Source organism: Mustela lutreola, chromosome 11 (genome assembly GCF_030435805.1).
Source record: "Mustela lutreola isolate mMusLut2 chromosome 11, mMusLut2.pri, whole genome shotgun sequence".
Lineage (NCBI taxonomy): Eukaryota > Metazoa > Chordata > Mammalia > Carnivora > Mustelidae > Mustela > Mustela lutreola.
The window spans coordinates 92,148,243-92,175,140 of NC_081300.1; the positions used below are offsets into that span (position 1 = coordinate 92,148,243).

The 26,898-nt window shown below is 55.9% G+C and overlaps 1 protein-coding gene across 1 annotated transcript; it reads left to right on the forward strand.

Moving 5' to 3' along the window:
* Window positions 1–4,734: 4,734 nt before the first annotated feature.
* LHX5 (LIM homeobox 5) lies at window positions 4,735–14,546 on the forward strand. The gene is made up of 5 exons (XM_059139676.1): window positions 4,735–5,262; window positions 7,385–7,608; window positions 8,339–8,616; window positions 9,318–9,483; window positions 13,213–14,546. The coding sequence occupies exons 1-5, from the start codon at window positions 5,090–5,092 to the stop codon at window positions 13,578–13,580; spliced, it is 1,209 nt and encodes a 402-aa protein (XP_058995659.1). The 5' UTR covers window positions 4,735–5,089; the 3' UTR covers window positions 13,581–14,546.
* Window positions 14,547–26,898: the final 12,352 nt, after the last annotated feature.

Genomic DNA, 26,898 nt, shown 5'->3' on the forward strand with positions numbered 1-26,898 from the left:
CTCGGAGCTCCCGGGAGGCTGATCCACCCCTACGTTCATTCCACATCCCTGCGCGGATACCCAGGCCAGAGCGCTAGCTCTAACCCTCGCATCAGGCCCCACCAGCGTCCACCCAGGCCAGCCAGGGCGCACACGTTCTGGGCGTCCTCTGGCAAATCCGAACTCCTGAGGACAGGGACTGGGGACCTGGCCTGCCAGTTCGGCTCTCTGGGTCTCGCCGGAGCGCCAAACCAACCGCTCTTCTCAGGCCTCAGGGCAGCAGGGCCCGGCCTCTCCGCTCGCTCCTACTCGGGCCGATGCCGCGCGGCGGCGGGCAGTGCGCGGCGGCGCGGCGGGACGCTGAGTGTGTGTGCGCGGCGCGGCCTATATTTACACCCCAAACAAAATAATTACACTTTTGTCGGAGGGAGAAAGCCAGTGATTAGGCGCGGGCTCTTTGCGGCAAAACAGTTTCTCAGTGGTACACCAGTATAATTTTTCACGGCTGGCTGAAATCAAAGAGGGGAGGTAATGAATCCGGCGAGCAATTTAAATTTACAATTTGTAACGCCGCCGCCGCCGCGCAGACCCGGCCGAGAGCGCAGCTCTGAGACGCTCGCTGCGTTTGTTTAATGTTAAAGCCGCGCCGGCTCTTGGGGGCGGGGTGGGGGGGGGGGGGGTGAGGAGAAGGCGTTTGGCTGGGGGGTTGGGGGGAAGTAATGATCGAAGTCGGGAGAGGACCCGCTGCGCCGCCCAAGATACCGCGCGGAGGAAAGAACGTGGGGCGCACCTATCGGGTTTCCTCAGAGCGCGCGTTCCCCAAGAAAGCAAGCCACTCCGGCCCGTTCAAAGGGAGGGGATGCCTTCAGAGGGGCGAAGGGAGATCCTCCGACTGCCAGAAAAGCCCCACGTTCCTTCTGAGCTGCTGAACCACCACCACGTCCCTCCCCCCCGCAACCCACGCAAGAGAGTTTCCAGTGAGGAGTAGGGAGGTGCGACTGAAAATTCTCTTTAGCCTGAGGGGTAGGTCATCTCCAGATGCCCCGAAGAGTCCCCATTCGGGCCGCTGCCCTGCCTCCCGGGCTGGAGAAGACAGGAAAGCCGCCCCCCACCCCACCCAAGCCCCAGCTCAGCGCGCTTCAAAACTCCCACCCCGGGCGGGTGTGTGCCTCTTCGCCGGTAATTAATTACCGAACTCAAGGGGGAATATGCAAACCGCATATTACTAACTCTACAGGGCTTAAGTGATTGGAAACAGATTATTATCTTGTTTGTCTTTTGTCTGTTTTACTTATCCCGCCGCCGTCTGTCGAGTTGTAATGTTGATACTCTTTAGTCTAGGAGGAAGATTTTTATATAGTAAATTTCATCAACATCTTGTATAAGTGACATTGCGTCTCCGTGCATTACCCTGTTAAGACACAAGCGGTTTATTAGTTACATATAGGAGGGGATTTTGCTGCCTGGTCGCCATCTGTTAGTGCTGTTAGGTCGGGATAATTCGTCTAATAGTTGGTCTGCTGGCGTTTTTCGGATGCCGTGCTCCCTGGAAAGTGGAGGGTTGGCAAAGGCCAAGCCGGGTTTCCTGCAGCGCGGCCGGGCCACGGAGGTTTTGGACTGGGGCTGGGCTGGGCTGGGCTGAGGCTCGCAGGGCAACTTCAGAGGGTCTGTGACCTGGAGAGAATGGGCAAACTGAGGTATAGGAGGCAGAAGGCCAGACCAGGGATTTTGGAAGTAGAGCCCTCATCTCCTGCAAATTCTGGCATCCGCCCCCCCCCCCCACAACATCCAGGCTCCGGAAGAACCAGAGTTGCTCTCTGAGACTGTCCCCAACTCCTGCTACCTCCCACAGCCTGGGGCCTGGCTGTGCATTGGCATTTAAACATACCCAGGAGGTGGGGGGGGGTGGATTTTTCCCATGTGGAGCCCAGTACAGAGGCCCCAGCAGCCAAGCAGTGTTGGCAAAGCCAGGGCTGGGAAGACGAAGCACCCCGGCTCTCAGGGAGGACCGGAGTTGGGGGGAGGCATTAGAGGAGGGCAGGTTCGGGCGCCTAGTCCAGAGCAGGGCAGAGGCTGTCAGATGGGGGACTTTAATGACTGTATGTGAGTTTTCCAGCAACCCGATAGCTGTGCGGTGCACGATGAGAACTGTTCATTGCAGCGTTGAGTCGGGTGCTGGATTTGGACGCCCAGTAGAGAGGCAGAGGAAAGGAAATAAAAACAGTGAAATCAAGAAGGAAAGTGATGGAGAAACAGAGGGAAAGGGAAACAGAAAGAGAACAGAGGCTGAACATCAGAAAGAAAAGGAGACGGAAAGGAAAACAGACGAGGGAGAGAGAAACCCCCGTGAAACAAAGGGCGAGTAGGCAGCCCGATTGGCCTCCACTTCCAGCCTGGTACCTCTCTCTTGCTGTGTTCTTGGTTCTCTTGGACCCTGTCTCGATGGGTCTCAGGGCTCCTCGTGCCCCATGAGGGCAGGGCCAGGTGTTTCCAGAAACTACGATTTCGTCTGGGGCTCTTGGACCTCTCCCAGCTGGCCGGGGGCGGGGGGGGGGGGGGACCAGGCAAGATGCAGTTTACTTGTGCCTGGCTGAGCCAGGGTCTAACCAGCCACACCGCTACACTACGTGGTGTAGACACCTGTCCCTGGACAAGCTGGAGGATGGAGTAACAGCACCATCAGGCAGCAGCTACCAGATTTGGGGACTTCTTTTCAGAGACCCAGCTGTGGGTCAGTGTCCCACCTGGTGACCAGCATCTGTCAATTTCCTGTCCCCAGCCAGATGACCTCCCCTAGAGATTGTGGGGGACAGAGCTAGGCCTAGACAGGAACAGAGAGAGAAGTCAGCATCTCTGTGCCTCCACCAAACGCCCCCACACAGGCATCCAGAAATCCTGTCCCCGCCAAACCCACAAAGGCAATGCTAGGAGGACACACACAACACGCATCCCCCCCCCCAAAAAAAACCCTCCAGGAGTCATATAAACAAAAATACTGCTATCCCATGCAGACACACACATTGTGAATGGCGCACAAACAAAAATCCACAAAATTCTGCATTCACAAACACACCCAGTCACATCCACCCGGGATCTCAAGCATGCACACGGTCACCCACACACAAACACACACATTAAGTTTTTTTTTTTAAGTCTACTGACATACACACCAATGCTAGTACATACACAGAATAGTTGTACACAGACGCATAAGCAAACACCCTCACATTCGAGTGTCCAAAAGTAAGCAGACACACCTATACACAGACCAACGAAAATAAGAGTCCACAGACAAATACACAGCAGAACTATGCACAAATACAAACACACAAATTCGCACAAAAAAGACACATACCCAAATGTACTCGCGTGATGGGTTATGGTCTAGAAACAGCCAAAAATGCAATTCTCAAAGAACAAATATACACTAACAAACTCAGTAAATGCACCCAAACACACATTCACAGCCAAGGCTTGCCACAAACACACTTCTCTGGCTCCCTCCTGCCCAGGGCCCACCTCCCCAGTCAGCGGGCTGCCAAGACTTTCCGGGAGCAGGATGGAAAAATCCTGCGGAGCCCTCTCGGCCTCCCAAACTTGGAGTGCCCCGCGTCCAGGCTGGCCCCCTTGGGAAAGGAGGCCAGGCTTCTTCCTCTATCCCCAAACCCCCATCTCCCTCTTACACACACCTGCAAGCACTCCCCCGCCCCCCTACACTCCCCAGACCCTCAACTCCCTAACAACGGGCCACTCTTCCTGCGTCCTACAGAGATTGGAACTTGCACATATAACCCGGGCACCGGGTGTGCAAGCAGCGCCCACGAAATCTCTAGCGTTCCCCGCCAGGGCAGTGCGACCCACTCATCCCGGCGCCCTAACTGGCTGGCCCGAGATCTGGAAGGTGCGCCGAGAAAAGGAGAGACGTGGTGACCTCCACCTCTGATCAGGCTTCAGAAAGACCCGCCTCCCCTGACCGCCTCCTCCCCAAATCTCGCCCTGAGCCCTGTGGGCCGCGCGCTCAGGCCTGAAACTCCGGGGTCCCGGACCAGGCCAGATGACATCCTCCCCCAACTTGGGCCTGGGCCTGCGCAGGGAAAGATACCCAAAGGGCACGGCTCGCGCTCATGCTCGCTTGCTCACGCTCTCTCGCTCTCGCGCTCTCTCTCTCTGTTGTCCATGAGAAAGGCCAGGCTGGGCCCCAGCTCGGTGTATGACAAAAGAAGCTGGGCCCGGCTCTGGGAGCCCCGTGAACCGCGTTGTCGCAGCTCCAGGGCGCAGACCCCAGGGACGCGAGGATGAGGGAGTCTAATTTGGGCGGGCTGGACTCGCGAAGAGGAGGCGGACGTAGACCGCGCTCCGGAACTCGGGCAACTTCTGCAAGTTCCGGGGATAGCGAACGGGGCAGGGGTCCCTCTCCCATCAGGTCCTGGAATCCTGGCCCCCAGATATTTGTGAGAAGAGAGAGGAAGGGAGATGCAGTTTTCAGATCGCGCGGCCCCCCGCCCCCAGCCCCAAACTGGAAGGTAAATACTTACTTAGCCTCCGAACCAGGTACAAGCTAATACTCAACAATACTGATGCCTTGTTTTTTTTGCTCTGTCCTGACCGCAACGCTGTAGCCAATTTAGATATGCTATAAATTTAAGAGGTTGCCATGGCCACCGCGCGCCCATTGGCCGCCGGGCCCCCTACGTGCCGCGCCACGTCACCAAATCTGAATAAGGATGCGCGAATTAGGCGGCAGCCAGACAAAGATGAGGATCGGGACCGCTTGAAAGTGGGGGAAAGTGCCGGCGCCTCCGCCACCGGGGAAAGCCGCTCCGCAGCGCCGAGGCCATTAGCCACCCAAGACACCTGGGGGAGCCCGGAACAAGCACTGGGACGCGCGGCCCCGGGCATGAGGCTGTGAAAGCCACCCCTCCCCACCCCACCCCGGGCAGCCCAGCGCCAGGCCAGCGATCACCCAAGGACTTGACCGGCTGAGTCTTGGTCCGGACCGGACTCGCCCGGCGGCGGCCGAGATAAGAGGCGGAGTGCAGCAGCGGGGCCCGGGGGCCCGAGGGCCGGGGGCCCAAAGGGAGGGCAGGGCGGCCCGAGCCGCTGGGGCGCTATGATGGTGCACTGTGCCGGCTGCGAGCGGCCCATCCTAGACCGCTTCCTGCTGAACGTGCTGGACCGCGCGTGGCACATCAAATGCGTACAGTGCTGCGAGTGTAAGACCAACCTCTCGGAGAAGTGCTTCTCGCGCGAGGGCAAGCTCTACTGCAAAAATGACTTCTTCAGGTAAGAGGCCGCGCCGCCCCGCCGCCCCGCCACCCTGCCGCCCTGCCGCCTGCGCGCCCGCCCCGCGCGCCAGCCCTGCGCGCGCTCCGTTGGGGCGCCGGGGAAGGGGAAACCGCGCAACCTGCCTCCTGGGCTCACAAGCTTACACGGGAAGCGGGGCAGCCCGCTGCTCTCGTCCTGTCCTTGGTCCGGGAAAGCGCCGAGCCCGGGTGGAGTAAGAAGAACGCTGCTTCGCTGGCTCTAGTTCGCTCCTCCAGGCCGGCTTGGAGCCGCGGGGGGGCAGGGCGAAGAAGCCCTTACAAACTTGCTCCCCGCGCGTCTCTGCCCCTTTCCTGCAGCTGCGACCCCAGGGACCTCAATCCCTTCCAGGGTGGAAGTTCAAACCCTGTTCTGAGAGAGGAAGAATTTTTGCCTAAGTTAGGGGCTGCTGAAGGCTTCTCCCACCGGGCGGAGCGCAGGAGCCCGGCGGGGGGGGGGGGGGGAGGGGGGGGCTGACCTCCCAGCAGGCCAGGGCCCCAGAGCCCTCCTGGACAAACAGAAACTTCCCCAACTCCGAGGGGGCTCAGCCCAGAAGATCTCTTCTGATGAGGGAGGGAGGGAACCTTCTACTTGCTCCCCTCCACCAACTCCTTACACATTTCCTCCCCTCTTGAAATGTACAAATGAAATTGAAGCTGAGAATCAGGACCTTCAGGGTCCTGTCTGCGATGTGTCACCTTCCCTTGCTGCCCATAGGGGCCCTCAGGTGAGCCAGGGCAGGTCACTTTTCTGAACCTCAGTTTCCCCACCTGGGAAATGCCAAGGGATGGCCAGGAAGGCTGTGGGTTTTCTGGCAGCTCAGCCCTGCCTGTTTCCACCAGGCGCCCGCAGCCGGCTTTGTGCCTGTGAATTCCGGGCACTGAAGGAAGGGGGGCGTGATTAACACCGTGGAGAAAGGCTGCTCACCGGCCCCAGCAGCTCGGCACTAGGGAATTTGAATAGGAGAAAATGTCAGCCACGGCTTTACACGTGTAAACTCCCTGGCTCCGGAGGCCTGAGGCCCCTAATGTGGGGTGCTTGCAAAGTGCCTAATGATTTTTGATAAGGTGCATATGGCCAATTACACTGCCGGATAAGGCCAAAAGTGACTTATGGCTTCTAATGCCCTCACTACATCAACGTCACCCAAATTCGCCCTGTTTAGAGACATGGGTATGAGTAGATGTGGGGCCCCAAGGTCCTGGGCCCTCATTCTCCCTCTCTACCCGCACCTCACCCCTCCCAGTGCTGGCTGCCACCACCCACTTGGGGGAGACTGGCCTTCTCCAAGCGCTCAAGGAAGAAAGAAAGGGATTTAGAATGGGAACGGGAACGCGGGAAAGGGGGAATTTGAGAGATCCTCCGTAATGGCCATGCAGGCTTAGCATCGCCTTCTGGTCACATTCTCCCAGTGCCTGCCAGGGCCGGAGATTTGGGGGGAGTTGGGGACTCAATCCCTACCTTCCACAGTCCGCTGTTCTGAGGCTCTGCTGTCCACAAGGCCAGCTAGCTCCCGCAGGTCCCAGAGTGGGGACTGGAAGGCCTTGGGAGCTGCTGGCACTGGGAATCAGCAATTGGTTCCTTCCCATTTGCTCAGATCCAGCTCAGGAGAGGGGCTCCCCACCCCATGGCTTGGACCTGCCAGCCAGGCCCACTGGCCTTACCTGGGCCGCAGCAGACTGGACAGGTTCCAGGAGGCAAAGCCAAGGAGTGGCCCAAACCTGGCTGGCCTGGCTTAAGATGTAAATAACTTGGATGGCCAAGTTGGTCTCCAGCAGCCCAGGCAGATCTGGCAGGGATGCGGGGAGCACCTTGGGGTGCTCTGGGTCTGTGCTTGGCTGAAGGCTGCACCCATTGCTCTAAACCTTGGGGAAGACGAATAAACATGAACAGAGCGTGACAGTCCCAGCCCCAAGAACAGCCCAGGACATTTGCCTTCCCTCTCTCGCACTAGCCAGAGAGTACAGGATGGGGGCTCTCATTTGGCAGATGTGGAAATGGGGACCTCTCAAAGCCTAGGGTGGGTGGGAAGCGGTCAGGGGCTCAAGAGGACGCCCCCCCCGGGGGGGCTGCTCCAAAGTGACAGGCCATGTTGTGTGTGCAGGCGCTTTGGCACAAAGTGTGCAGGCTGTGCGCAAGGCATCTCGCCCAGCGACCTGGTGCGCAAGGCCCGCAGTAAGGTCTTCCACCTGAACTGCTTCACCTGCATGGTGTGCAACAAGCAGCTGTCCACGGGCGAGGAGCTCTACGTCATCGACGAGAACAAGTTCGTGTGCAAGGACGACTACCTGAGCTCCCCCAGCCTCAAGGAGGGCAGCCTCAATTCAGGTAGGCGATCTTCTCCCCTCCCCAGCCTCAGGCCCTAAAAGACCCTCAGGCCAGCCTGGCGGTTTCTACTTGGGCCCTGGTGCACATTCTGTGCCTGGCTCAGAGCTCTCCCCTCCCACCCGGCATTTCTAGGGCAAATGAAAGGGCCGGTAGAGAGGCCTGCGGGGGGTGGGGGGGCGGCGCTGGGGAATGGGGCTAGCATTTGGAGTCTGTCCTACAGGAGAGGGCTACCAGCTCCCCTCCCCACCTCCTTCCACGGAGAGGCCTTTCCCAAGTTGCTCTCCTCCCCCAATTTGGAGACACACAATGCCCCCCTTTTCGGAGTCTTTTCAGTTCCTGGTAATTTCAGGCTGCACGGGGAGGACCGCAACTGGGGTCCGGATGAAGGAGAAACCGGGAGGAAGATCTGAGGCCCAGAGGGCATCTGTAGCATCCTCCCTTCCGCTCTCTACCGAGGCCGCGCTTCCCCAGAGGGCGCGCCTCCCCCTTACCCAAGCAGTAGCCCAAAAGTGCCCCGAGGGGGCTTGTGATGGGTCCCTTCTAGGCAGGGCCCCACCTGGAGAGAGTGGGCGGGCGCCGGACCCCTGGGGGGAGGGGCTGTCGCGTGGCTCGGAGGGGAACCAGGCGCGCAGATGGCGGGGACCTGGATCGGTGGGAACCGGCTCCCCGATTGGAGAGACCCTGGGCCGCCGCTGACGCCGCTGTCCTCTTCCCGTTCCGTCCGCCGCAGTGTCATCCTGTACGGACCGCAGTTTGTCCCCGGACCTCCAGGACCCACTCCAGGACGACCCCAAGGAGACGGACAACTCGACGTCGTCGGACAAGGAGACAGCCAACAACGAGAACGAGGAGCAGAATTCCGGCACGAAGCGGCGCGGCCCGCGCACCACCATCAAAGCCAAGCAGCTGGAGACGCTCAAGGCCGCCTTTGCCGCCACGCCCAAGCCCACGCGCCACATCCGCGAACAGTTGGCGCAGGAGACCGGCCTCAACATGCGCGTGATCCAGGTGCGGCCGGCCCCCGGTCACCCTTCCCCAGGCTAGCTGAGTCCGGGAGGCTCCCACCCAGCCCCCTTGGCTGAGAGGGGGCCTAGTTCGGGTCTGCCGAAGCGCAGACTGTGTGCCCGACGTCAGGGCTAGCCGGTCGAACTTCTAACCAAAAGATCAAGATCGCGTATAGTCCTGCTGTACTCCCGACGGTGCAGTCTTGGGCGGGTCACTCACCCCTCGAAATCCCGCCCGCTCCCCGTTCAAGGAGAGTTTTAAGCCTCACGGGGGTATCCCTCCTCTCCTGCCATCTTTCGGAGCAGAGAAAGGGGCAAGGTTTTTCACGTGCTCCCCTCCCTGTGCGGGTGCGCCGGCAGACAGACAGACCGCCAGAACCCGGCTGGGGAGGCTGGGGAGGCTGGGGAGCCGAGGGGCCAGGACTAGAGCCGTGCAGGGCGGGAGGCCTTTATAAAGCCGTCAGGCCGAGGGCGGGCCGAGGACCAGGAAGCCCAAGTCTTTATGAGTCGCCCCACGGGTCCGCGAAATCCTTCACCCTTGGCTGGTTCTCCGAAGCCCCTCTCCACCTCTCCCGGCCTAATCCGCCCGGCCCCCGCCTCTGGGCAGTCTTGTTGCGGAGAAGGCTATAGGACCCAGAAGGGGAGGCCTGGGCAGGGAGTCATCGGCACCCTGGACCCGAGCTCACAATTCCCGCCCTGTCCCAGGTGTGGTTCCAGAACCGAAGGTCCAAAGAACGCAGGATGAAACAGCTGAGCGCACTGGGCGCCCGGAGACACGCCTTCTTCCGGAGTCCGCGGCGCATGCGTCCGCTGGGCGGCCGCTTGGACGAGTCTGAGATGTTGGGGTCCACTCCGTACACCTACTACGGAGGTAAGGACTCCGCCCCCGCCCACCCTGGAACGCGCTGCCCTACAACCAGGCCCCTGCGGTTTTGGGGACTGAGGACGCAGGGACCGCAGGGTGGGATGCGGGCAGTGTTGGCCACCGGGGATCCCTCCCTCCCTTCTGTGCACGCGCAACATACACAATCATGAACACCCCTTAACAGACACACAGCAACAGACGAGCGCCCGCTCACCCATAGATACCTCCTGGGCACAAAATCAGATGCATGGGTCCACTCACCCATACAGTGATACACGCAGATAAACATGCACTCACGCAAGCCACACGGGTGCCACTCCCTTATGTGCACGCACTGGAGTTCAGAGACCTCGGGGATACAAATCTAGGCACGTGATCACATACAACAACACACACAGGTGCGAGCCACTCCCGCAGATTCACTCACGGACGAACACACCCAAAGAGATTCACAGGCTCCCACACTCCAAGCATCATACCAAGGAGAACACTGCAAATGGACATGCACGCTGGCCCCACCTGACTCCCAGCCTTCCTGCTGCCCTTGCCCTTGGCGGTGTGGTGCACTTGGCACCAGCAGGAACATAGGCACTGGAGGGCAGCGCAGGCAGTAGGGATGGAGGGGTCCGAATCCATCCGGGGCCACCTGCTAGCTAGCTTGCCAGTCCAAACCTCCTGTGCCGCCTCGGGGACTATGCGCTCAGCGTCTGGCACTGTTAGCCAGGATGCGGGCAGTTGCTCTGTGGGCAGGACTCTCGCCCATTGTCCAGCCCCAAGCCCACCAGTGTTCACTGGGGTTGGAAGTGTAAGAGATGGGCCCACCCAGTTACCCACTCTCTGCAAGGAGCTGGAGTTCCGCAGAGAGGCATTCTGCTGCTGGTGTTTGGGGCTCAGGCTCCGGTGAACTCTCCTTGCCGCTGCTCCCTTTCTTCCTTCCCTTTTCTCCTTCGTGCCTTGTCCGCTCACCCCTCCATTTCCTTCCTACCGGCAGTGATGACGCATTCCAACCCCCCACGACCGTCCCAGCACCCCAGGTGCTCTAGGAAATCCATTCATGGTCCTTCCCCCACCTTTGGGCTCAAGGAAAACACCTCCCTCTTGTGTTTCTGAGCCTCTGAATCTGGAGAGCCCTCAGAGTGCCAGTGCTTGAGACCGATCTCTGCTGAGTTGTTCAGTGCCAAGGGCCTGGGGAGCGCAGAGGCTAGTGGCCCAGTTTGGGGAGAGATGAGTTTTCTTAGACACGTGGATTTGGAGGCAATGCCAGGGCCAACGTGTAGGGTAGGCCCTGCCGTCCCCAGGCAGACCCAGGAAGGAAGGCTTCAGCACATGGTCCTCCTAGGAGGTTAGATCTTCAGGTCTGGCCAGGCCCACCGCACCGTGAAATTGTGGGCAAATTGTGGGGGTCTGCTTCTGGGGGAGAGACTGTGCGATGTCATTGCCCGGGTTTGGGGCTGCAGATGCCGAGGGCAGCTTGGATGGTGGACCCGTCCTGCTGTCTTCAGCCACGAATTCTCCCTATCTTTGCTTCGTTCCGCACACCATCTCCGACCGGCGCGGGGAGGTGGTGGGCCGGTGCAGTCCGGAATTTCTCCCCGCCTGGGTAATTAAGCAAGGTTTCCCCGAGGACTGGTGTGCCTCCACCAGTCCCGCCACCTCATCTACCCGCGAGTCTGCTGGATGGGGTGGGGGCCAGGACACGCGGGGCCCTCTTTCTCCGGAATGGGGGGGCAGGACCCCCCAGCCCCAGGGAGGCAGCCCCGCCTAGTCCGCGCTGGGAGATCCGGGCGGCGGCGGCCGGCAGCGGGCGAGAAAGGGGCTGGGCGGCGGGGCCGGCGGCTCCCCGTGGGAGCGCGGACAAAGCCCCAGCTGCGGCTTTTGTGCCCTTTTCAGACGGCGTTTGTTCCAATTACCTCCGGCCCGGCCGCCATATGGGCGGAGGCGGCGGGGGCCGCGGCCCTTGCTGGCTTGCCGGCTCGCTGCGGGCCGCGGCCATCCCCCATCCCCGTCTCTTAGGGGCCCCAATTCGCCGCTTCCAACCTTTCACTTCACTTTCGGGGAGAATGCAATGAGTGGTTTTTAAAAAGTAGTTGGCGACCGTTTTAACTGTTGCTTAAACCGTCTACAGGCCGCGCCTTAGGGCACCCCTATTTGGACTGATTTACGGGTTTGGAGAAAGAAGGGGGGCCGGGCTTCAGGGGACGTCCGGAAGTCACCCTGGTGACTGAGACCCGAAGACCCAGCGCGGGGTGAAGGGGGTGTTGCTGAGGAAGCCCCGCTTGGGTGTGCGCTGGTTTTCCCACCGCACAAAGCGGGTTATTGTCACGGGTGCCGGCGACAAGGGGCTCCTTTCATGGGGGTCCCGCACCCCAACCCCTCAGGAGACCGACCTGGAGGAGGTCCCCAGGGAGAGGACTCTGGGAAGAGGTCAAACAGTTGATGCAGAAACCATTTATTGAAAATGGCTGGGTTTATAACCTGGAGCCCTTACGCCCCCTGATTTTTTGGGTAAAAATGCGATTTGTGCATTTTTCTGGAGAGAGCCCACAGCTATCAGCAGATTCTCAAAAGGATTCTGTCCCCAAATATTTCAGAAACTGGGTGTCCAGGCAAATGCATGTTTAAGCGCTCGTGAAATGTTGGATGTGGGTGATCAGGGCATGCCCTCCCTCTCTTGTCAGGCCTAGGGAGGTGGCGCGGATGGCCAGACCCCCATATTCACCCAGAAGGCCGCAGGGCTGGACTAGAGGGGGTGAAGGGTGGGCCAGGTCCACGGGGTAATCTCGGGGAAGGAGACGGTACTCAGCTGCCTTGTGGGATCGGAGTGCTGTTGGCTATGTCCCTGGCCCAACTCGCCAGTCCCTCTCCGCTGCTGGGGTGTGGGGTCTAGATCTGGCCTCTTCCTTGCCAGGCGGCCGCCCCCCCTCAATCATTTGATGCTCTGGTCTCTGTCCACCCCAGCCTCGCCACCAAGCTCTACTCCACACATCTCTGATGTCTCTGACTCATCTGGCGGATCTGTGGGTGCCTCTGCCTCTCCTGAGCTTTCTTCTCGCCCCTGAGTCTCTCACAGGTTTTTACCAGTGTGTCTCTAACCACACACACGTCTGTTCTCATCTCTTTCTCTGTGCCTGTCCTAGACCGTCGTCCTGGTCTCTGTCTCTGCCTTGGTCTTGGTACCTAAGTCTCTTTTCTGACCGGAGTCCTGGGGCTCCTTGCTGTGTTCCCTCTTTGCTCCCCTGTCACTCTGTTTTCTGCCGAGCGCTCACTGATCCTGTCTCTGGCTTTTTCTGTGTCTCTCTCTGGCTCTCTGTGGATCTCTCCCCAGTCCTAAGACACGGTCTAGGATGGGTCACTGTCTGTGTCTCCCCTGCCACTCACTGTCTTTCTCCCTTTCTGTCTGTGGGGAACCTCTGACTTTGAAGTCACAACATCTTTCTCTCTGTGTTTCTGTCTCTGAGTCTCTCCCTCTGCTTTGTGGGTGTCTCGGGGTAGGTGTCAGGGACCTCTGGGCACCTCTGACAGTCTTTCTCCCTGACACTGGCTCTGGGTCTGCTGCGTCCTCCCCCGCAGACCCTCCTCAGCCAGCCGCGCGCTCTCTCCCCGTCTCTGCGGGGCTCGCCACCCTGAATCAGTGTCCCCCGGTCCCCGCTGGGTCTGGGCCTCTGTCCGCGCGGGTCCCCTTCCAGGCCTGGCCGCCTCTGACCTGGCCCTGTCTCATCCCGGTCCCGCCCGCAGACTATCAAGGCGACTACTACGCGCCCGGAGGCAACTACGACTTCTTCGCGCACGGCCCGCCGTCACAGGCTCAGTCCCCGGCCGACTCGAGCTTCCTGGCCGCGTCGGGACCCGGCTCGACGCCGCTGGGAGCGCTGGAGCCGCCTCTGGCCGGCCCGCACGCCGCCGACAACCCCAGGTTCACCGACATGATCTCGCACCCGGACACGCCGAGCCCGGAGCCGGGCCTGCCCGGCGCGCTGCACCCCCTGCCCGGCGAGGTGTTCAGCGGCGGGCCCAGCCCGCCCTTCCCCATGAGCGGCGCCAGCGGCTACAGCGGACCCCTGTCGCACCCCAACCCCGAGCTCAACGAGGCCGCCGTGTGGTAAGGCCGCCGGGCCGGGCCGCCCCCGGACGCAGCCGCCCGAACCGAAACGCCGCGCTCAGGGGTTCCCTCCCGGGTCCGCACACAGCGGCCGAGGCTCCTCGGCGGGACGCGCGGCAGGACGCGCGGCGGGGCGCCCCCGGGTCCACCCACCCCCACCCCGGCCCGCTGCCAGGGTTCTCCGGGAGGCGCGAGCGGTGCTCGGGACCAAAGTCAATACTGCGGAGGGTCGACAGATTTCCAGCACGCTCTAGACTCCCCCCGACCCCTACCACCACCACCTCTTTGGACCAACAGAGGGTTGAGACCGAGGGCCGGAGCTGGTCGTTCCCCCTCTCTGCCATCCGAGTGGCATTTTGGTGACCTTATTTCTCACTCTGCTTTCCCCGTCTTTAAAACAAGATGATAAGAAAAAGGGAGAGAGTGAAGGGAGAGCGAGGGAAGGGAGCAAAATGAGGAAGAGAGAAGATGGAGCGAGCGCCCGCCGGAGAGGGCGCGAGAAGATGGAGAGGGGAGGGGGCGCGCTTGAGTGGGGCGGGGGGTCACCGGCGGGAGGACGGAGCCGCCTGCGCGCGGGCGCCCCCTGGTGGCCACACTTGAGGATCAAGGTCAGCTTTCTAGGAAGGGGGCGGTCCGGACCTCCCGGCACCGGGGGACAGGCACCCCCCACCCACCCCCACCAGCCCTTCCTTCCTTTGACATTTATTGTGAGCCCGGGGGGGAGGGGTCCAGGCCAGACTGGAACGCTCGCCCACCCCGCTCTCCCCCTGGGCAAGGCGCCAAGATTTCGGGCTCCGGCCCATAGACCACCCTCCCTGCCCGGGGCCTGGAGGCGGGGTCGTCAGGATGTACAGTATTATACTTTTTTGGAAGTCGAACGCTTCTAGTTTCCTTATTTTGTATAAAGAAGAAACAAATAAAGTATGTTTTTGTGTTTACTGTTTATTTATTGTACTCTAGTTATCTGGGGTTGGACATTTTTATATTTTTAAGAGTAGGGTGGGCAGAGTGAGGGAGGGGAGACAGAAAGAGGTTTACCTAAAAAAAAAAAAAAACGAAAAAAACACAAAAAATCAACTTTTTTTAAAAAAGAAAGATTAATAAAAAAAATTCTTTTTTTCCCTCAGTGCTGTGTGGTTTTCTTTCGTGTGTGTGTATGCCTGCCCCCGGAGTCCTTCCAAGGGAACAGAGTCATTCTCCTCTCTAGTTCAGGGGCCCCGGGGAAAACAGACTTGATGGGTATTGGGCCACCTGGAGGGGCATGCGTTTGAGAACCACTAGATAATGAAAGTGGCTGCCTACACCGTGCCCAGCGCGTTAGAGCCCCATGCTTTATATAAAGATCACGCACCATCTAACACAAGCCTGCCCAGTGCATAGTAGGCCTTCAAGATACTTGGCCAATGAATGGTTGTGTGATTTGTTTGCCCCTGGGATGTCAGAAAAACTCTAGCTTCCCTCCTAATGAGGCCTCGTGTAATTCGGGTGGGCTGGTAAACTGACTCTAGTTACCGGCAAGGCTGTGTCAGGGCAGAAGGAACCCAGGGAGAGCCAAGCTGATGTGATGTGCAACTCCGATGGAAGGAATGCTGGCACCATTGGGTAAATCAGCGTGATGGAAAGAGCGCTAGATGAGATCTGGGAAGCCTGAGCCACTCCCTGAACACAAGGCCTGTTTCCTTACTTGCAAAAGCGGAGATGGGAAAGAGCTTCCTTCCCTTCCCTTCCAACCCAGACACTGTAGGGATAGAAAAGCATATGAGGGAGATAAAAATAAATGTGAGCGTGTCCTGCCTTGAGTTTTTTTTTTCATCCAAGCTGGGGAGGAGGAGTGAGTGCATGCCAGAGGGGAGGGGGGCGAGGGAGCAGAGGAGTGGCCCACCAAGCAATACTCTAAGAGTCCAGCTCACCTGTCCCTCTTGGATGTGGACCTCATGAGAATACCGCAAGGCGGCTGGCTTGGCTTTTCCTTTCCTTTATATGTGTTTGTCTTTCTCAGATGAACGCCCCTTGCTCATTGAGAAAAATTTCAAAATTTCAGATAAACAAAAGGAAGGAAATGTAATCACCCAGAATCTCAAACACCTCGGTAATGAATTTGATGTCTTTCTTTCCAGACTTTTCTTTATTTCTTCGTTTTGAAGCCGGAGATCATTCTCTACGCGCCACGCGGTTACCGGCGCTGGTTCACTCAGCAATATCGCCTGGATTAATAAATTGATCATGGTCCGAGTTCTATCATTCTTGGTAGTGATAAGCTGAAACCTGCTGGTGACGGGTGACCCATCCTTTTTCGGGTTTTGTTTTCTTTTTAACCAGTTTTGTTGTTGGACATTTGGGTCCATCCATTTTTTTGTTTTGTTTTACCACTTTAAAACACGCTGGAATAAATATCCTCCTAGCTAAATCTTTGGACTTGTATCAGAGTAGGTATTATGTGCCCCATAAAGATGCTAACATAGGGAAGGGACTAGCCCAAGGTCACATAGCTGGGGAGTGGCAGAGCAGGGATTCGAGCCCGTGTACTATTGGGTTGTGCTTCTGCTCCACAACAGTGTCCTGACTCTAATGAGTCGTAGAACCCAAGAAAGAATTTGCAAGATTCCAGACCCTATCTCTGTCAGGCCCCCCAAACATTTTCCAGAAACATGTGCATTTTTCAAGAAGGGCTCCCTAAGAACTTTCACCACAGAGAGAACTTGGCTCCGTGCAGACAGGTTTGTGACAGGGTCGCAGAGGCAGGGAGGAGCAGGGAAGAAGGGGATTTGCAAGAGGAGGGAGGACTCCCTCTTGTGGGTACGCTGGGACCCCCAGCCGCCTACCCAGGTGGAAAGCTTGAGCCAGAGCTGTCAGGGAACCCCATCAGGGGGACAGCTGAGTGGACCCGCAGGGTGAGAATTCACTGTGACAGCACCCCTCCCTTCCCCCATCCAATTACACACACACACACACACACACACACACACACACCAAAGAGGTAGATGCTCACACGATTGCACAGTCACGCATACAAAAACATGTGCCAAAACAGAAACAGCCACACGTACGGCCGGGGGCACAGGCACATGGACACACACAGCAGCCACATGGACACGCTCCAGAGCTGTACACCCAGGCACATGCTAGACAGTAGGCACACACACACTCCACAGGCTTGTACTTGCACAGCTACATGCAAACACATCCACGTTCATGTGCACCCCTCCCCGCATGTGTGTGCCACACATCTTTGCACAGATACGGAAATGCACACAAGCACACACATGCATCCCTACACATACCAGCTTTTTTTTTTTTTAAGGTTTTATTTATTTATTTGAGAGAGAGAGTGAGTGAGAGAGAGCACATAAGCAGGGGGAGCAGCAGGCAGAGGGAGAAGCAGGCTCCCTGCTGAGCAAGGAGCCTGATGTGGGCCTTGGTCCCAGGACCCTGGGATCATGACCAGAGCTGAAGGCAGATGCTTAAGTGACTGAGCCACCCACGTGCCCCTGCATGCTTGCTTTGAACCCATATGCCCAACCCCCATGGACACACACAGACCTGAACCTCACGTCCTTGTGCGTGTGCGTGCTCACACATGTACGCAGGGTATACCTGCCCTTCAGAGGCCCACAGTTTCCATCCGGGAGAACAGGGAGGGGCAGGAGTCCAGCCATGAATCAGGAAGGACTTGAATAACCCCGAGGTGGTCCCATCAACACTCTGCCGCTGTTCCAGACGCCAGTGTCCAGGAGGGGCCAGCATCTGTGGGGTCCAGGTCAGTATTTGGGGCCAGCTCCCCGGGCCCTTCCTCCGAGTGTTTGTGAGCAAGGCAGGATGTGAGCAGCGGTCACCTCAGAAGAGGATGGGGGCAGAACAGAGCCAGGGCCCTGGGGTCCGGGAGACTCTCTGACTGGTCACTCTGTCACTTTTCTGAGCCTTGGTTTGCCCCACAGCAAAAACGGGCTCACAAGGGCATTTCATCCACACTGGAGGGATATCATTCAACTTGCGGCCAAGGTTCTGGAAATCTGGGTCCCAAGGTTCAATCCCCACTCCCGTCTCCCTGCCCCCACCAGCTTCCTTGGAGGAGGACAAGTCGGGGAGGGGAGCGGGGAGCTTGCCAAAATCAGCTTCTCTCACCTCTCCAAGAGCCTACTGGAGCCAGGGACTCTCAAAGGAGAAACTCCAGCCCCACTCACCCCATCACAGTGTCCCTGGGGGGCCCATAGTTGTGGCACTGGGTGTACTAAGTTAGGGAGGCAGTTCCTCAGAGAGTCTGGACAGGGAAGAGGGAGAGCTGGAGGACCGCTGGTCCCTGGACACCCCAACCATTTTCCCAAAGTGTGATCGGAGGTCATTGCTTGTTGGAAGGACCTGTCTCCCCAGGCCTCCTGGCCCATTGCCGGCACAGCTCCCAGGCATGGGGTCCCGGATACTCCACACGTTCAAGCTCCCACGCTGATTCCGATGTCCCCCAACTCTGCAGGAGCACTGCCCAACGAAGTCTTGTCCATCTGGAGTCCCCGCAGACCCTCAGGCGCCCTTCAGCACAAGTGCTGTTGACCCCACTTTGCAGATGAGAAGACTGAGCCCCTAGAGGTGAAGTGAGCTGCCTCAGGTCACCCCACCAGGGAGTGACGACAGACCCAGGCTTTGAATCCAGACGTCCTGCCTCCAGAGCTCACGTTGGTCCAGGACCCAGGACAGAGCCTGGCCCAGGTTAAGGTCTCGTTCTCTGTGTTCTCTGCGGAGCAACTACATGAATGAATCCGTGCATTTCAGCTGCCATGAAAAGGCTGGGCGGGCGGGGGTGGGGTGGTGGTTTCCAACGGAACCAGCCAGGGGGCAAAGGGCATGATAAAAACTGCCAAGGTCAAAAGACACAAGGACTTCCGGCTTCTCTACCTTGCCCTTGGTTCTCCACTCACCCTCCTTGCTCCCCACCCCCTCCCACCTCCCTTAATGTATCTGTTCCTCTCCTACATCTCTTCATCACCTGTATTTATTATCATTTAAAAATAAAAGATTTCCGAGAGAGGGAAAAAAATACTCTAAGCCGTGCAAGTAAGGAGGCTAGCCAGCCCCCGGCTGTGCCCTCCAGCTCGGGGCAGAAGGGGCCCCTCGCCTGTCCCTGGCGGCCCCCAGGCTGTCATTCCGGCAACACTGGCCAGTGAAACCACGTGTCTTCCAGCTCCCATCATCAGGCTCTCCCCCGGCCCCAGCCCCGTGCCCCGGCCCTGAAATGAACACCCCACAGAGCACGAAAGCTGACCCACTGTGCTTTGGACTAATATTTAAAATGCAGAATGGCTGTGGAGGGCTCCTGCTCCCAAGCCTTGTCGTGCAGTAAAAAGATATAAACAGAATAAATTACCTCTCCAGCTCGGATTATGAGAATACCCATCTCCTGACCGGAATTTTAAGTCCTGTCTCCCTCGTAGTGCTGCACACAGCTGATTTATGGAAACCTGAACACTTCTCTGCATATTTCTTCTGTTCAGCCAAGTGACCAGGTTTACCCTTCCTATGCCATTAGCGTTATTAACACCTGGGCAACCGATCATTGCAAATGGGCCATTTCTGTGATGAACGGAAACCTCTCCCGCCACTTCTCTGGGGCCTCGCTGCCCCCGGCCTCCTCTTTCTGCATTTTGTGCCAGGGCCCAGGACTGCCCCCCACTTCGCCCTAGCACCTGCTGATGGGCTCCTCGGGGCTCTGGGAGGAAATCCCTCACCCCAGCAGGCGCCTAGGGCTTTCTAGTTCCAACACCACTTTTTTTTTTTTTTTTAATCCTTCAGAGAATGTTCCAGATGGAGGACAATGCCCCCATTGACCAAGGAAATAAACTGAGACTCAGAGAGGGCAAGAGACTGGCCTAAGCACCCACAGAGCGTTCACACCAGAGCTGGGAACCAAATTCAGAGCCCCCGGGGATACTCCAAGTGTGGTCCTCGGCAGCAGGACCCGGGAGCCAGGCAGAAAGGCAGACCCTCAAGGCTCCATCCTGGAACTTCAGATCCAGAATTCGTCCGACCCCCAGGGGCTCAGAGGACACAGTTGGTTTCAGGAGTACTGGCTTGGAACACACCCAGATCCTGAGCTATCGATCCCTTTCGCACTGCAGGAAAACCTCACCGTGTTGAGTCTTCTTTGCTCAGAAGCAGCAGGGTCTCCGATTCCACAGTCAAGCTGACTAAGGGAAGATGAAGCCACCAGCCGAGCCTGTGTCCACATCCTTCTCCATGTAATACGCCAACCTACGCTGTGTCTCTGTCCCCATCCCCAGGCTGTGAGTAACTTGAAACCAGGGACTGTGTGACCTGACGTTGGGCACTCAACCTCTCTGAGGTTCGCTGTGAACAGAAGGGCTACAATCAGATCTACCCGCGCGGGTTCATTGTCGGACCCTAGTTGACATAATCGTGGTATAGTTAGAGTAACAATGACCTCTTACATTTTTTTAAAAACAAGGACTAACTTCACAGCCTACATGGACAGAGACACAATGTATGACTTTCCAGAATGTACTTAAAGATATCCATGTTTCCACCAGCTGGAAAATTATAGGGCTTGCGAAGATAAGAATGTGTTTGGCGCGTAGTAGGGGGTCAAGGCTTAATCAGGAATAATTTGGTGATCTGTTTAAAGGGAAACGCACTGTCCGCAATGAAAAGATAAACAAGATGTGGTAGGTCCATTCAGCGGGGTTTTTCGACCCAGCCATAAAAAGGAAGGAGGGACTGACACCTGCTAAGACACAGGGGAACCCCAAAAACATGACACTGAGGGAAAGAAGCCAGTCACAAGAAAACTACGTAGTCTGGCTCCCTGCTCATTGTGGAGCCTGCTTCTCTCTGCTCCCACTGGCCCCACCCCCCAAAATAAATAAACAAATAAATAAAAATACTTTAAAATAAATAAATAAATAATAAAATAAAGTAATAAATAAATAAAAATACTTTTTAAAAAACCCCATCTATCGTCTGATCTTCTCTATCTATAAGAAATGTCTAGAACAGGCACACCCATAGAGACAGGTTGGGGGTTGGGGGGGTGGATGGGGATGGGGAGGGGCTGCTTAATGGGCCCAGAATTTCCTATTCGGGTGATGGAAATGTCTTGCCACTGGATAAAGGAGGTTAAGCCACGTTATGAATGCCCTAAACGCCTCGCCATGGTTCACGTTCACGCGATTAATTTTACGTTGTGTTTCACCCTGTTTTTTAAAAATAAAAAAATAAATGCAGTTTCATTATGTTTGGGACCTCCAGGACACCCAAGCCTTACAAAAAAGTCCATTCTCTGCTGCTGCATGAGGAGTCTTTGAAGCCTCTGTGGGAGCCAGCCGGGGGAGCTCAGGTTCCAATGTCCCTCTTGGCGGACCTTGCTGGAAGGAGTTTGCTTCATGCAATTTTTGCGGGGGGCGGGGGTCCTGAAATCAGATCGACATCCAGGGACGTCTGGAGGAACAGGGCATTTTTACAGGAGCCTGATACACAGCAGGAAGTCACTCTTTGGGGCACCTTTTCCGCTCCTCTGACTGTCTTAGGGCCGGTCTCTGTTGGGTGCTAGTGGGTCTTAAACACCCGTCTCCAGCTGGCTTATCAAACGCACTGCAGACAGGCTCGGAGACTTGGCCCAGCAGAAGCCAGCGACAAGGCCCAGGCATCGTTTTGTTTCTGCTTTTATTTATTGTTATGTTTATTACCTAATTCTGGGAAGTGATACTGTTTCTCCACTTAGAGCGATGATAACGTTTTCTTTCTAAAAGGCGTTTAAGGTTTCAAGAAACGTATGAACTGCGTTAACAGTAAAGATGATGCATGGATCTGAACAGCCTGAGTTGGTAACAGGAACTCAGGGACCGTGTTTCTGGAATGTGCGCGAGGCAGGATCACTGACCCCGGCCTGGCCCACTCCAGGTCACCAGAGACTTCTCTGTGGCCAACGTGTAGCCCCATGGGATTCTCCTGTGTGGGGCTAACTAGGTAACTCACCCTCTCTGGGCCTCAGCCTCCTTATTGGGAAAATGGGCCTGGGAGGTGGACCAAAGAGCCTATAACGAAGTTGTACAGACAGACATCCACCTGACTTCTTGAACTTTCTTTTCCTTTCTCTTCTTTCTTTCTTTCTCTCTTTCTTTCTTTCTTTCTTTCTTTCTTTCCTTCTTTCTGCAAATATCTGTTGAATGCCTAATATGCACTGGGCATTCTTCCGAGCTCTGGGTTCCAGATGTGAATACAACAGGTTCCATCCCAGTCCTCGTGGAACTCATATTCTACTGGGAGAGACAAGAGCCAAGGGAGAAGAGTCATCATTGCAAAGAGCAGTGGAAAGAGAAGGCAGGGGAGCCTGGGTGGCTCAGTGGGTTAAGCCTCTGTCTTCAACTCAGGTCATGATTCCAGGGTCCTGGGATCGAAGCCACATTGGGCTCTCTGCTCAGTGGAGAGCCTGCTTCCCCCTCTCTCTGCCTGACTCTCTGCCTACTTGTGATCTCTGTCTCCCTTTCAAATAAATAAATAAAAATCTTAAAAAAAAAAAAAAAAGAAAGAAAGAAAGAAAGAAAAGAAAAGAAAAGAAAAAAGAAAGAGAAGGGAATTAGATCAAGAGGGCCGGGGTGCTGGGAGAGGCGCCTGGCCGGGCCAAGATCAGGCAAGAGGGGTACTGCCTTGCCCGCAAAATGTAAGTGGCGGGACAGGAGAGACGTGTACCAAAAACTCAGTTATCAAGGTAAGTCATGTTTTCATATAATATTTTGAAAAGTCAAAATTAATGCACAATAGCCTATAATGAGCAAAACAGCAACCTTTTCAATCAAGACAGGATCTGACAGGCCTGGGATTCGGTGCAGTGAGACACCCAAGACCAAGTGAGATCCCATCGTTATTTAAAATGTCACTATTTTATTCATCACAAATTTCTTCCGCATAAATTTTAATTGGAAAAATGTCTTATTACAATATATTTATCTCGATTGCTGAGTTTGGAGCACCCCTTGCTTTTGGATCCCCAGGTGAGTGCCTTGCTTGCCTAAACCTAGATTCAGCCCTGCAAGGCCAGAGGGCCCGGAGGGCCCCCTCTGAGGTAAGACCTGCAGGAGGAGAAGTGCTCACTTACTGTGATCTGGGGGAAGAGTGTGACAGGCAAAGGGAACAGCACTGACAATGGCCCTGAGGCAAGGTCAATCTTGGTGAATTCCAGGAAGAGGAGGAGCCTGGCATGGCTGCCGTTGGAGGAGTGAGAAGAGGAGGGACTGGGGTCTGAAAGGTCAGCAGAGGTCAGATGATGCAGGGTTCTGTAGGCCAAGGTGAGGGATGGGCCCTCTATCCTAAATGCACTGGGGACATAGGATTTAAACAGGGTGAGGGAAAGATCTGACTTAGGCTTGTTCAAGACCAAACAGATCAGTGTGGCGGGTGGGGGAGGGCAGCCTCAAGACCAGGCAGGGTGAACCACTGGTGTCTTTTATTCCTTGTTTTGCAGGAGGGGAAACTGAGGCCCAGAGAGGTGAATTCACCTGCTCAGGGTCCCACCTAGTAAGAAGTCAAGGTGAAGTTTGAACCTGGGTCTTCCAAGACTCAGCCTGCTCCACACTCCGGTCACCTTACAGAAGAAAGGACTACTTCACGTAACCTCAAATGAGCCTCAGTTTCCCTCATCTGTAACATGGGACAGATTGTAATTCCCACTTCCTAGGCATGACAAGGCAAGGAAAGTACATAAGCCAAGCCCAGGCTAAAGCCCTTGCTACCTCCTACCTTAAAAGGAAGATAAAAGGCCTTTTCCCACCCACTTCTCTCTCTGCTGGTCCTTCCTAAATGGAGAAACTTTGGTATTTGTTCTTCAAACATTTATTTTATTCCTTGGGGTGGTTTTTTCTCTTTCTTTCTTTTTTTTGGGGGGGGGGTGGGGGAAGAGGAAGGATTGGTGAAGGTAATCAGTTTTCGGACTTAAGATAAAAAATCGCAGCAAAGGGTCGGCTTGACTCTTTATAATTAATGGGGCGGCTTGTAATAGGATTCTCCTGCCTGTGGCGCTCCCAGGAAACACCTTTTTACATAAGATATTGCCCACGCTGGAGTGGCAGCGAGGTGATTTATGGGGTTCCTTGCTCCAGAAAACCTCTCCTGGGGTTGCCTGGCCAGTGGAATTTATCAGGGAGTTTGGAAGCAATGAGAGAAACCAGCCCATGACATTTTTGGTGGAGTTTAAAAAGCACAAACACTGGAGAAGGGAGAGGCCGATGGGACCGGGAGAGGGAGGGAGGCTCGGTTGAAGGTGGGTTCTCCACAAGCCAGAGCCTAAGCCAGGGATTCCTGGGGCCCAACTTCTGGAGGGAGGGTTTGGTATGGGAGGGCAGTGGGGGTGGACAGGGGGAGGCGAGGGCTCTGGGGGGAGTCTGGCCTCAGCCTGATCCAAACTACCACCAGCTGGGATCCCTACTCCATGGATGGCACCACCCACCGAGGCGCTCCCCTTGGAGCTTGCAAGGGGGTCTGCCTTTTCTATCCCTCCATCCATCGGTCATCGGTTATGGACTACCCCAGGAAGGCGTGACCTCTCATGCATCTCTGGACACAGCCGTTCCCATGGGCTATTCTTGGAGAAGGGTGGGAGCAGCTATGGGCTGTTAACAGCCACACCCCCAGTAGCTGGGGAGCCCACCTGATAAAGGGGTTGGAGTGAGGGGTTGGAGCACCATTAGTGTCCATTGCAGAGACAAAGGTGTGTCTGGACAGGAGTTGGAACTCTAAGTTGCAGATGGGGCTGAGGGATACAGGCAGGGGCATGGGTCTGATGCTCCACTGTTCCAGTTCGAGGGCTCTCCTCATGCTCAGAGTAAAAACCATAGTCCTGACCACAGCCTACAAGACCCTCCATGATCCAATGTCCTGTTCCCTTCCCTAAACACACACACACACACACTCTCTCTCTCTCTCTCTCTCTTTACCTCTCTGTCTTCTACCATCTTCTGCCATTCTCTCCCTTAGCCACTCCCCTGCAGTTACACTGGCCTCCTCACATGTCCCTACCTCAGGACCTTTGCACATGCTGTCCCCACTGCCCCATGTGGCTTGTTTCTTCATTTCCTTCAGACCTCACTCAGATTTCACCTTTTCTAAGAGGCCTACTTGCCATCCTACCTCAGCCTACCAATAGCTTAAGAGAGAGACCCACAAGACCCATCTCACAACCAAATGCAATGTGAACCCTTTGGACCCTGATTCCAACAAACCAACAAGACATTTTCAAGACCATCTGGGAAAAGCCGAATACAGCCTGAGTAATGGAGAACCCTAGGGAATGATTCGTTCATTGTGATTGATGCGATAATGGAGTGATGTTTACATTAAATTTTTTTTTTCCTGATCTGTTAGGGACCATACTGACAGACTTTATGAGTGAGGCTACATGATGCCTGGGATTGTTTTGGCATACTTTAATGAAACAAAATAGCCCCCCACCTCTTCCCAGGCATTCTGTCTCCCTGTGTCCTGCCCCATCCTTCCAGACAGTATCTATCAGCCTCTGATAGGTCATATTTTTAATTGGGGATTTGTTATTGTCTGTCCCTCTCTGCCAGGATGTAAGCCCCCTGAGGCCAGGATGTTTGCCACATTCCCAGCACCTACAAAAATGTCCAATGCAGAGTAGTTGCTTAATAAATATTTGCTAAATGAATTATTGGATGGATGGATGGATGGATGGGACCACTGGCTCTTCTCACATGCTCCCTCCTTTTGGATCTCCCTTCTCAGCCACCCTCCCAGATGGCCACCAACCCTGGGGGCCCACTCACCACTAAATCAGTCACCAGGTTGTGTTGATTCCACGTTCTCAATATTTCTCCAGACTCCTCTCCTCTTCTCCAAAGCAAACCACATGGTCAGACCAGATGGTCAAAGCCTCCAGGGTCTTGCCCAGCATCACCCAGCCAAGCAGAGGTGAGTCTGCAGTTTGGCATCTGAGCTCTAACCCCAGGGCAGACAGACTTCAGTCCCGCCAGGGTCCCTCCCAACCCCTCATCCCAGCTGCCCAACTGCTAGTGAAGACTGCTAATTGCCCTTTGGTCCCAATTCTCCTCTTTTAGAAACCGGACCCTGAGCTTCAGTAGGCTGAGGGCCTCCTGGGCTACAGACTACATTTCCCATACTCCTTTGCAGCAAGGTGAGCCATGTGATTCAGTTCTGGCCAGTGGGCTGTGAGCAGGTGCAAAGCGTGCCACATCCAGGTGATGCCCTTAGACAGGAAACTTCTTGCCCTCTACTTTCTTCTTCCCCCACTGCAGCCTCGGTGATTATGGACCATTTTAGACCATGCGGATGAGGACGGTATTTGGGGGGATGGCGGAACAATAAGATAGAACAAACCTGGGTCCCTGTAAAACCCAGTGGGACAGAACTGCCTACCTTCTCGGAACTAGTGTTCCAGTTTGGGGGTCTTTTCATTATAGCAACTTAATCTCTATGCTTACGCATTTATTCTGTATGTCGAAGACTTCATTTATTCTTCGTTTCCTGTTGAAGAACCTCTGGTCTTAGCTGGGCGTTTGGCTGCCTGTTATAAAGACTACATTTCCCAGCCTCCCTTGCAGCTAACTATGGCATGTGACTAAGTTCTGACCAATGAGCTATGAGTGGGAATAGCATGTATCAATTATAGGGAGTGTCCTTAAAAAGAAGAAATGTGTCTTTCTTCATCCTTTCCTCCTTCCTGCTGCCTGGAGTGAGGATATAATGGCTGGCCCCTCAGCACCCATATGGGACTATGAGGTGACCTTGGGAATGGAATTATTTCACAGCTGAGCAACCAAAAGCAAAGGAGCTTGGGTCTTTGGTATCAATGAGACACTACTACAATAGCCCTAGGCAACCTAACCACAGGCTTTTAAGTGAAAGAGAAATAAACCTCTATTTTGGCTTAAGCCACTTATTTTGTCTTTTCTGAATTACAAAGCTAAACGTAATCCTGATATATTCACATGCATTAGTTCATTCTGAAACAAAGCGTAAACACAAAATAATGGAACTGGGTGTGCAGGTCTGGGATGGATCCTCTGTACCCCTCTGCGTGGGCCACCAAGAGGCCAGACTGCCCCCCAGAAAACTCTGGAGGGGCTGGACGTAGAGATTAGGAATGAGTGGGCTTTACACCCTCGTGAGAGCAAAGAGCCCTACCAGGCCACCGCAAAGAGCCTTGGGTCCTCACCCCTGGTGTCGGGGCATGAGTAGATGCCCCTCTCTAAGCCTCATCCACTTCCTCACCGGCAGCTAACAGTCTTGTCAGGCCTCCCAGGAAGATGGGCTTGAGGCTCTGAGTCAGAGCGATGCTGGCCCCA

Coding starts and splice junctions, on each gene's coding strand:
- LHX5 (XM_059139676.1), top strand. CDS start 5,090: ATGATGGTGCACTGTGCCGGCTGCGAGCGGCCCATCCTAGACCGCTTC. Junction 7,609..8,338: donor GGAGGGCAGCCTCAATTCAG/GTAGGCGATCTT, acceptor CGTCCGCCGCAG/TGTCATCCTGTACGGACCGC. Junction 9,484..13,212: donor TCCGTACACCTACTACGGAG/GTAAGGACTCCG, acceptor TCCCGCCCGCAG/ACTATCAAGGCGACTACTAC.